Raw genomic sequence first — 12,052 nt, 5'->3', positions numbered from 1 at the left:
ATGGTTGAATGATAGAGAATATTATGGACATGGATGAGGACAAATTGGCATATGGGCAAGAATCCATCAACTTCAGTGAGTTGTGGCCTACAGATTATAGCTTCCTTTTACATTTTCAGACAGCTCCATAATCAGGCATAGATTCCAGTGTAAGAAAGCTTAAACCTGTTGCTCTTTAAATTACTGACTGCTTGACAAACCAGCACATTGGCAAGCCACTTTTCAATTCTCTGAACCTGACCTAGACAGCTCATCTTGTCAGAGCTTAACCACTGTAGCTCATTCAAATCCCATTTGAGGGCTATTGATTCCTCTGCAATTCTAAAAGATACTGCCGTGGAAACTAATTAAGCATTAAGCGTCATCGCTGGGATTCTGAAGTGAGAAATGGCTGTTCCCGAAAGGCCTATGTTCTTTCCTGATGGACAAAGAGCAAGTCCATGATTTTTACGCCCCCTCCCTCCACCTAGTTAGCTGTCAATAGCAATATAATGTGCAAATTCTGCAGAGAGGCCTATGTGCTTCCTGACAAACACTGGCACAGCTGACGTAATTAGACGTAATTATGGCCTTTCCAGTAACAAAGCTTGGAAGCAAAACAGTAATTCCAACTATATACATACAATGGCCTAGATACAGATTTCACCCTCCATAAATGGAAGGCCTCCTTCTGTCCATGGAAGACTTTTGAAGACTTTTGCTAATTCGCCCTTCCTTGTGGAAGATAGGATCCTACACTTTACCAGAGGGTCTCCCAACTCTCCGTACATGTGAGCTAAAAGAGGGAGAATTAGAAAAAGTCACCTCCCTCCTTTCTGCCAGCCATTTTGACTAAAGATATGCTCCCTCAGATAGGATCAAAGTCAGTTATCCAAGCCAATGTACGGTACTTGATGGAGTTGTATGGCAAAGAAAGTGCTAAGTATGGGTGTTGGAGGTTATGATTCAGATTCCTGCTACATCATGAAGTTCAGTGGGTAAAACTTTGTAAGTTGTTAAGTCCCAACCTATTCACCACATTGTTCACAATTATAAATGAAATAAGAACAATGAAGTATACACACAAATGAGAAAGAATAACAACGAGTTTTCTCTACTAACCTTAAGCCCAGGAACTCCTCTTTCTCCCATTATACCAGGTGCACCCTAAAACGACATGAAGGATAAATGTTACTGAACTATTGGCAGAATCCCTGGATCAGTGAAAGATACTTCTCAAAAAGATTCTAGGTGCTGAAGTTATAATATAATTATTTTTATATTATTTTAAAACAATTATTTTATCACCACCAACACTTGGTGGAAGTGCGGCTAATACAAGTAGAAATTATTAAACTGATTTGTAGGATAGTTTATAACAAAATTGGCAGTATTGTAGCCAACAGATCTTATACTATCAATGTGAAGTTAGCAACAGCAATGGATCAAGCAAACCACAATGGAACATTGCAGTATCAAGGGCCCAAGCTTAAATGATGGATGTGAAGGTAACTTGAATCAGTTTGTGTATTTCAGGAGTGGTCTTCCAGATGTGGCTGAATCAGTCCCAGGTGGAACAGCCAATGGACAGGGATGATGGGAGCTGTAGTCAAGCAACATCTGGAGGGCCACAGGATCTCCATCCCTGGTGTATATATTAATTACAAAAGCATGTTCACAAAATGAATTTTTCAGGTTGCTAATGCACTGATTCAGCAGGAATGCAAGAAGCATGCACGAATGCATCTGAATCCTTTCAGTATGTAACTTTTGATACAGAATAGATCTAAAGCAACAAATAGTTCACAGTTGCACAGAATTTATACAAGAAGATCTTGAGGAGTCTAAGTGTATGCCAGTAGACTTTCACATACAGACTTTTGTAAAAGTCCCTAAACTTTTTAGGGAGAAACATCATTATTAAATATTAGCAGCACAGCTATGGTTGAAATGTATATGCAGATTAAATAGGAGAGGAGGGTGACTAGAACAGAAGGCAAAGGTTTGACCACATTTATAGGTTATTTTTTACAGCAACATATTTTTACAGCATGAAATAACTAGGAGGAACATTAAAAGTTTTATAGAAATTGATGAAACTTCTTTACTGCATATTACAAACACTGTATTATTGCAAGTACATGAGTCCCAATGGACTGTTTTAGCATTAAGACTAACAAAGAAAAGGAAAAGAGTAAATTACTAGCTTAGAAAGTATAGGCAAATTAGCTGGCTAAAAGCTTCATTTTCTTGAAAATATGTTTCTAGTACAAAACCCTGTGGAGGTTTTTTGTAATTATCTGAAACAATGTTTTGGGAGTACCCCAAGAGACACATAAATGTAAGGAATGGGGTATATAAAATTTTGAAATAAAATATGACAGGAAGATAAAGTAATTAAAGAACTATTCCAGATGTAATTATGTAACACCATTTTTTTAATATATACTTTTTTTAAAATGCAAGATGCTTATAATTTTGATTTTGAATCTGATACTTTATATTTATATTCTTTGAATACCCAACCACTATGGATAATGGCAATATTAATGTTACAGATAAAGTGATTTCCACTTAATACTGAGACTACCCCTCCAAAAATACACAAAAACCCCTGGCACATTTTTTCTTATGTGGTTGTTTAATACTTTTAAATTCCAAGAATTTATGTGCTATAACTTGAGGAAGGAATAAAACAGCAGCCTTAGATCACCTTTTCAAGGAGAACTGAATGGACAACACATTCATCTTCTGTGGCACAAAAAATATATACAGATCAAGAGCATATTTGGTCAGACCCACAGAACTCTTAAAACATACAAATGAGCACTTGGTAGGAGCATGTGCTCCTTTAGTGTTAACTGACCATTTAGCAAGAATGCAAATGCTGCTGACACATGACATTTCTTTTCTTTTGCTCACATAGTACAGAGTAAAATGGCAGGGTTTTTATTAATAAAGTAAAATGAAAGCTCCAACAAACTGATGTAGCAAGTCTTTCCCCACTGGCCTGGCCTTCCATAAAGTTAACCAAATTAACATAGGAAGCATGAGGCTACATTGAATTCATTTTTTTAACCCCCTCTACTTGGGCTTGCTGATCGGAAGGTCGGTGGTTCGAATTCCCACGATGGGGTGAGCTCCCGTTGCTCGGTCCCTGCTCCTGCCAACCTAGCAGTTCGAAAGCACATCAAAGTGCAAGTGGATAAATAGGTACCACTCTAGCAGGAAGGTAAACGGTGTTTCCATGTGCTGCTCTGGTTTCGCCAGAAGTGGCTTAGTCCTGCTGGCCAGATGACCCAGAAAAATTGTCTGTGGACAAACGCTGGCTCCCTCGGCCAGTAAAGTGAGATGAGCGCCACAACCCCAGAGTTGTTATCGACTGGACTTAACTGTCAGGGGTCCTTTACCTTTTTATATGCTGTATGGAAAACTAATGTGCTATACGGTCCTCTGGCCTTTTTACAGTACAATGAATTTATGTATATATTTTTCAATGTAGATTGCTTGAGGACCCTCTGGGTGACAAGCGTCTAATAATTTTATTAAATAAATAAGATTTGTTTGCCACAAGGATGACATCAAGAGATTTTAATACAGTCTTCCCCAACCCAATACCCTCTCAATAATAATAATAATAATAATAATAATAATAATAATAATAATAATAATAATAATAATAATAATTTATTATTTATACCCCGCCCATCTGGCTGGGCTTCCCCAGCCACTCTGGGCGGCTTCCAAAAGAATATTAAAATACTATAATACATCAAACATTAAAAGCTTCCCGAAACAGGGCTGCCTTCAGATGTCTTCTAAAAGCCTGGTAGTTGTTGTTCTCTTTGACATCTGGTGGGAGGGGCCCTCTGCCTGGTTCTAGGCTACTGCCTGGTTTTAGGCTACCACTCCCATCAGCCCTAGCCAGAATGGCCAATGTTCAGGGATGGTAGGAGTTTTATTCTACAGCGTCTGGAGAGCTGCAGGTTGGGGAAGGCTGCTTTAGTATTTGGGATGTGTGAGACGTGTGCCAATAAAAACCACAACATATCTAAACAAAGAAACTGCAAGGGAAGGTCCACTGCAAAATTATTATTTCATACTCTATTGCAAAGCACCAGAGACTTCACTGTTTACCTTGTACAGGAACAAGACAAACCTCTGCTCTTTTAACTTACAACAAGTGTTTCCATTTTCCTTTGTTGATTGTTAGTTATTAGCAACATTTTTAATACTATGTAAGTTACAAAACTGTCAGTTATGTACGCATATTAAAATTATTATTAAATTATTAAATCTTAAGCAGCAAAACCAGTGTGGGAAATCTTGAAATAGCCATTCAGCCAAAGTGAAATAAACATGGCAGTAGCTAAGTTTTAATAAACTGTAGTTAGGCTTCTTTCATTTGCTAGTTTTCTGATTCCCTTTGCCTTACGGCACATGCTTCTAACATGTTTAGATTCTTTAAGACTGAAAACCTTGCTTCAAAAAATGAGAGTAGAGAATCTCTAAATTCAAGGGAGTTGCAGGCTACAAACAAATATAGCCCTTTTCTAGTCTTTAAATATTAATATGATTCAGGCTATTTCCCCTCCATATACAATTCACCATCTAGGAAAGTTAAAAATATATATATTTTGAGGTCAAACTACTGCCAAAAGCAGCTTCTACATAGTTGCTATGAAAAACACAACCTTTCCCCCGCAGCAATAGATTATATCTTTCTGTCAATTTTTTCCCCAGTCACTGGAATGCAATTCATTTTAAGACTGAGGAAACAGAAAAGCCACCCCACATCACCCCAACCTAATCAAACTTGGTTTTACCATTCTCTGTATAAGCAAAGCAAGTGGTTCATTAGCCGTGTTCTCTGCTAGCTCCATCCTGGACTTCATTTCTGAGCAGTGTTGAATTACCTCTTCATCTTGCTTTTCATCTCTCCTTTCCACCTGCCTGAAACTTTTAAATTATTTCTCTTAAGGTTAGAAACCTCTCCTGGCCCACTCACCAAGTGAAAGTAAGTGAGAAGTCTTTTCAACAATACTCAGATGGCCCACAAAACCTGTCTGAGAATTTGTGAACTATATGCAGTGATGTTTCTTTCCCTTTCATTTCTCCTTTTAATAAACTGCAGTATAAGCAACTTGATTTATACACACGTAAATCCAGCTTCTTGAAAGGAAAAGGGGGGGAAAGGGGGAGGGGTAAGCCTTCTTGAAAAGGGAGGGGGAGAGGAAATAGTGTGTCCAATGTAATAATAGTAAAGAAGAATTATTCTTTGCTGTACTAACGCTAAGAAATAAGCATCAAAAAGGGCAATGGTATGTCTGAGCCACTATATAAATCTACTGGCACTTTAAAAAAAGAATGGAAATACTTAAGTGGCTTATCAGTTTGTGGCAAGGGAAGCTCAAATCCTGTTCGCATAACAATTCTGCATTCAGTGGGTTGGATCCAGATGAAGTTAATAAGTTGCCGTTCAGTTCCCATTGAAACCAATGGAACCTTTCACATTGGTTTCAATGAGACCTAAGTGCAATGGTGTGGATCCAGCCCAGTGACTGCATGGAGGGGAGGAGTGGGGAGCAGGATTGTGGCTGCTGACTATGCTCCAAGACTCTGTGCATTCAACCAAACCTGTAAACATTGACTGTGTACAGTCTAGAAACCTGCAAGATCACTGACAGCACAGAAAGAAACTTAAAAGAGTACTAGCTGTATATGTGGGGAGGTATATAGTCAACCTGGTGGCCTCCAGATGTTGGACTACAACTCCCATCATCCTTGGCCACTGTGTTGCTGGCTGGGTCTGAAGGGTACTGTAGTCCAACACATCTGAAGAGCAACATGGTATAGGTTCTGTGTCCAGAGAATAGCTAAATATGCAATACTTGGAACTGGACCAATGGGCAAAATCCCCTCTATGTTTTCACTGAATGTGGAACTGTTGTGTGAGTAAGGCTTTAGTCACACTGCATGGGCACACACATTGTTCTCAGCATATAAAGAAAATAAAATTAGATGAAGTAATGTGTTTGGGCCCTCTTCTTACATAAACCTGTTACAAAGTAAAGTTTTCAGGAAACCTTAATGGTCAATAGAGAGGGCAGCTGTTGAATCTCTACTGGAAGAGCATTCCACAAGGCTGGGCAAATAAGACTAAAGGCTCAGTTTCATGTCCATGTCAAATGAGCTTCATCAACTCAGGTGACAATTAGTGATGCTCCAATCATAGTGATACTGTGATAGTGATGCTATGTCAGAAGCCAAACCACTGCACAGAGAATGTTGCTTAAGCAGAAGGAACAGCAGTAGCAGTCTGTTTATTTTTGCTATTGACTACGTATTGGTTGAGAAAAAAGTATTACGTCCATAGTCCTCAGATCACTGAAAGTAGATCTCCTTGCTGAAGTCTATGGAACTATTCCAGAATAAGAATTTTAGAGGAATACAGCTTTAAGGAATACAGTTTTTAAGGCCTTCTGTTTGCATCATAGGCCTTTAGTAAAAAGCCACAAACGTGTAAGGATGAAGCCAAAGACTTTAGCAAGCAACCCACAGCCAGCTTCAATTCAGTTCAGTCTGGTTTTGAAAGCGGAAACACTGATTCCTCAAAAGGCTAGTCTGAGACTGCAGAGCAGCCGAGGTCTATAATGGACAATGGGAGAATTACACCAGGCACTAAAGTTGTCTCAGCTCCATTTGACATCACATCTTGCATAACAATACCCTGCATCTCACAAAACTGGCAGAACCTTGGCTTTGTATCCTATTTGAAGGATTAACCTTCTGGCAGCAAAACTGCTGGGCTGCTGCCAAATACAGAAGGCTAATGTTTAAAAAGAACACCTGTGTGAACACATTATTAACTTTTCTCTGTTAGTATATGTTATGGCCCCGATCCTTTGTTTTTAATCTATGCAGCGTTTGAAGAGATCACTGGTGGTTGCTTATAATGCATGAGAAGCTTTCTGATTTCCAGTTCCAAGACAGACCTGGGTCTATGCCTTTGTGCACATAGTAATTAAAACTGGAATATAACCTTCCATTGCAGTGTCAGGGATTTGCCTGTCCCCCTTGTGACCAGAGTCTTCAAACTCCAGGAGAAACATGTTCTTGAGAACTGGTCTAGTGGGTTCTTAGCTCCTTAGGAATCCTAGGATCTCCTTTCATAAAATGATGTAATGCTAATCTCCTCCCACTCTTAAAAGCTGTTTTTATGCTCTTAATATTATCTTATTTTTTTCTGAGCTACACAACATTTAAACATGCCCTGCGGAAGCAACTCTAACAGTTGTGAAATCATATACAGTGGTACCTCGGGTTAAGAACTTAAGTCATTCCAGAGGTCCATTCTTGACCTGAAACTGTTCTTAACCTGAGGTACCACTTTAGCTAATGGGGCCTCCTGTTGCTGCTGCGCCGCCGTCGCACGATTTGTGTTCTCATCCTGAAGCAAAGTTCTTAACCTGAGGTACTATTTCTGGGTTAGCAGAGTCTGTAACCTGAAGCGTCTAGAACCTGAAGTGTCTCTAACCAGAGGTACCACTGTATATTTCCCCAGTTAAAGGATCTTCCTGCTTCTCAAATAAGATTATATTTAAAGATGACTGTGAAGCAAATCTGGATTCATATGATGCGTATAATGAAGATTAGTTTATGGAACTGGACTGTTAAACATCCCTGCTCCCTTTAATTGCTATAATGATGACCAAAGTTAACTTATGGAATTCATTACCACAAAACATATAGATGGTTTGTGACTTAGTTGATTTAAATTGTAACATATATATAGTCAAAGAGGATAAAGTCAAAGTTTTTTTTCAGCCACTGAAAAGGGAAGATGAAAAATGCAGTCTTCAGCTAGAACTTGCCGGTACTCAGTTCTGGCACCTCTCAGGTGGGCGCCATTGCCATTCTAAGAGAATGAGGGAGGTGTTCATGGTGAAAAATAGTACTGTAAAAATGTATATAAGCATATGGAATACTATGTTCAGCACTTTGAGACTAGCCAGATTTTTTTTTTAAGGAGGAAGCTGGCTTTAGAAAAAAATGCTGCTAAAGGAAGGAGCACACATTCTATTAGGAGCTGTCAAGCCTGTAAAAAAATCCCAAAATTATTATGACTCTGTCACTGCTAAGGATGGATAGGAAAGAAATTTGATTCAGTTCACATTTAAACGCAAACATACTAAGTTTGCACTTCTCAAAACAATCCACAAACTGAAACAAAGCCATCCTTTGAAATTTGCAGTTTTCCGAATTTGCAATGAAGTTCTCCAGCCAAGCAAATATGTAAAAAAAAAATACATAAACTAGGGTAAATTGTGTACATATGCATATATTTAGGGAAAATAACATACTGTACTTTAGGCAAAACTGCATACAAAATGTGTATATTTGTGAAAACCACACTAAAATGCTGGTGAATTTTTATGAGAACTGTGTTTTTTTTTAAAAAAAAAATGCAAAATGATGTGGAAATGTTGAGAGCAGAACTTAAGATTGGAAAAATGAGAAACTGAGACACAAATAAATTGACCAATTCCTCCATCCCTTGTTGCTATCCAAGTGATAAACCACTTGGACTGCAGTTCAGATGGGTCACCTAGGCCTTGATGGAAATACTATGTGAGTTTTCAGATCAGGCTGACAGACTTTGCAAAATGTAGTTTGTTATCCTGTAGCAGCTTCAAACTCAGCACTGAGGCATTCAACACAGGAATATCACAGAAAATGTGCCATCCCATTCCCACCCTCTCTGCAATTTCTGGACCCATGCACTGGGTGGACCTCTGCCACCATGATATGTATGAGTTTCCATGACTGAGTGTCAAGTTTCTAGCAATTGCAGGTATAAGTTGAAATCCATAAGACATGCTGTTTTAGCCATTGCATGCTGGAAAGGAAGGCAATTTTCATCAGCACCCATGGCTGAAAATGTAGATAGAAACAGACATTTGTTCATAAGCTATAGGAAAGTTTCTCCCTCTAATTTGATAAGCACAATGCTTTCTAAAAGCCCTACTGTCTCCAATAGAGTAGCAGTAAGTGGCTTATTATTTGTTTATACCTAAATTACAAGTCATTAAAATATTTACTCCTTATTAGCCAAGAGCCACACACCGTTAGTTGTAAATTCTAACACTACAAATCACATACAAACAATGTGGTTACTGTTACAGTTTGGGCACGAAATTTTATGTACTCGTACTGTTGTGTGCAATGACTTGCTCTTGTATAAATGCAGTAATTCCATTCCATTGTGGCTGTCACATAATTTTTAAAACGAGTTTGATATAAAAGTTAATGTTTATGAGAACAATAGATGCACAGTACTTTTCAAGTGTCAGGCCAGACATTATGTATAACCAGCTTTGCCAACAGTCTATAGTGCTGATGTGAAAAAACCCTGCTGTTTTAGTAAGAGACTGAATGCAGGCTGCCAGTCACGGTGAACTGTGACCCAATTTGGTGACGGAACTGAAAAATTTGAACTACTGTACACATTTATGGGCAATCTAAGCCACGACTACTTCTTTTCCCATTTAGCTTTATTTAAATCACCTCTAGCTTACGTATTGCCAAATGCATTCATTTGCGTTTTCCCCTTCTTTCCAGGATGAATTTTTATTTTCTTCATATGTTTCTTATCTCGATAGATTCCTCTGTAATCTCTCTGTCATCAGAAAAGGCAAAAATCCCACAGTGCCAATTCACTTCTTAGATTCGTATGCATGGAAACAATGTGTTGGATTGCAGCCATTTTTGTTACGCGTTGTTGATTGTGTAGGGGTGATTTGCCACAATGTTTACAATCTGTATTTCCTATCCAATAAATTCACTGGGCCCATGACTTAATTTATTATTTACTTTATTGATCACTTGCTTTTTTCTTTTTTTAATTAGAAAAATGCATGCCCTGATTAACTGGGTTTGCAAAAATAATATTTTTGCTACTACAAAAAAAACCCAAGGGTATAAAACTGTGTGGGACTCACCTGTTGTCCATCCATCCCTGGGATACCAGGTGCACCAAAGGAACCCTGAAGAGAAGCACATATATGGATTCAGGAAAATATATCACACTCCTCGTGAGATACCTCAGTGTAAATGCAGTGCTTTCGTTCCATATGTTATTATAACTGAGGAGTTTAATTAACCCACTGAAATTTCAGTGGCCTTGTTCTGTAAACTTGGACACTACTCTTCTGAAATATGACTTATTTTTATATAATTGTTATTTTGATTCAGAATTACACTTGGTTAACTGTCACATTTTCAAGCTTGTGTGCGTGAGAATCTTTTTTAAAAAATTACAAAATTACAAAAAATTACAAATTATTATTATTATTATTATGGAGCAGTAGCAGAAAAAGTATAACCAGTAAAAGTGTAAACAACCGAAAAAAGATGATCAACTCATATTTAGAACACACAAAATATCTCTGAATACACACACAGCTTTCTTGAGGCCCACACCAAAAACAAAATAGAAGATGGATAAATATTCATCAGTCAATGTTTTCTAAATATGTCATCCCACATAAGCTCATGGATTTTTGTGGAGGATAGCACCTCTATTTATATATTCAATAAAGCTCTTCTAGTTATATAATGAATTCAGAATTTTATTAGTCAAGAACTTCCTAACTTTTCTTAAACATAGTTTTCAATTAACTGAATGATATTTGTACATCCTTTGACACTTGTACAGAACACTAAAAATTAAACACTTATCCTTCAGTAGTAGCTATTTTGAAGAGTAACCCCTAACATCTAGCACGTGCAATTATAGGAACAATGTTACTATGATCCACCTGGTATATCATCAATGCCTTAAAGATATAATTGGAAATAATTAAACATAAAATTGTCAAAATATCCTGATCCTTCATAATGGCATCAGTTTTATTACCCTCAATCAGTGGGTAAATTAAATCGGAATTTCTGCCTTTCTGGAATAATTTGTATGTTGGCCTTCATGCATTTTCAATGACAGCTTGAAATTTGAACGAAACAGCCGTGCAGTGTACACCAGCACATCAGTAAGTTTTAGAGAAATAAATAAATCAAAACCACCAATTTATCTTTCATTTCTGAACAATTCTTCAGATCGTGCCATATGTGATTAAACATCTGTTCCAAAGGCCTGCTTGTAGCAAAGGAAAGAGGAACAGATGGAAAAGTTGCCCATGACAACAAATATCATTAGCCAGGACTTGTTGCAAACATTTTAGGAACCCCTGGCAATTAGATTCCCCTTTTCTTTCTGGTTCAGTTCTAAATTAGAAGACTTACCTCTAGCGGAAGGTATTTGTGAGGTACTACAATGATAAGAAGCAAGCCCATAGGACAAAGGTGCTGCTGCTAGGATTATCCAATGGGGATATAATAAAATTAAGGTACATTTATTGGCTACTAACTTCTTAAGCTCATTTGGGTACTTTACTTCCTTAAAGATCCAACTTAGTTATTGGAACAACTGTTGTAGCTGGTCCAATGCAGGATAAAATCTTTCTGTACCCTATGCCTAAGCCTTATTTGTGAAGAAGGTTCTAAAAATAAACAATACTTTCCAATATTGTCCATGTAACAACATAACAAAAGGGAGAGGCAACAGAATTGCCAGTGATCATAGGCTTCCAGCAGATGTGAATCAGAAGCACTAGGTTGGATTTCAACCTGTCCGTGTTGGAATGAAGTTGCCCCTAGCCTTGAAGATATTCTAACAGATTTGGCAGCATATCCTTAGGACTACTGTCACATGAAAAAAGGCTGGGAATGTCAACAATGAATGTAATGGCCATTACAGAGCATTACTGAAATTTAACAATAGAAGACATACTATAGTGAGGGGGTAAATGCCAAAGTACTGGATACTCATATAGTATTTGTTTGTCTTCTAGTTTCTTTCCAGGAATATAGAATGTGGGGGGATGTTTTCAAAATGGGATCTGTAGCTATAGATCTCCCGCATCTCTTGCCGTAACTCTAAAGTGGTGATAAGCAGATTAGAGCAGCTTTAATGTCTGCCGTTACTGCTAACCACTCCATGTTCATTGCAACCCTA

General features: G+C 37.9%; 1 protein-coding gene across 1 annotated transcript in view; it reads right to left on the bottom strand.

Annotated features, from left to right (window-relative positions):
- COL25A1 (collagen type XXV alpha 1 chain) overlaps positions 1–12,052 on the bottom strand; it is a 320,962-nt gene that overhangs the window by 77,998 nt on the left and 230,912 nt on the right. The window contains exons 12-13 of the mRNA XM_081208237.1: positions 9,981–10,025; positions 1,102–1,146 (exon numbers count right to left, since the gene is read on the bottom strand). Coding sequence (XP_081064363.1) covers positions 1,102–1,146; positions 9,981–10,025 — 90 coding nt within the window. The remainder of the gene's footprint in view (positions 1–1,101; positions 1,147–9,980; positions 10,026–12,052) is intronic.

This window comes from Podarcis bocagei (genome assembly GCF_964188305.1).
Source record: "Podarcis bocagei genome assembly, chromosome: 9".
NCBI classification, from domain to species: domain Eukaryota; kingdom Metazoa; phylum Chordata; class Lepidosauria; order Squamata; family Lacertidae; genus Podarcis; species Podarcis bocagei.
This window is presented reverse-complemented; position numbering and strand designations above follow the sequence as displayed.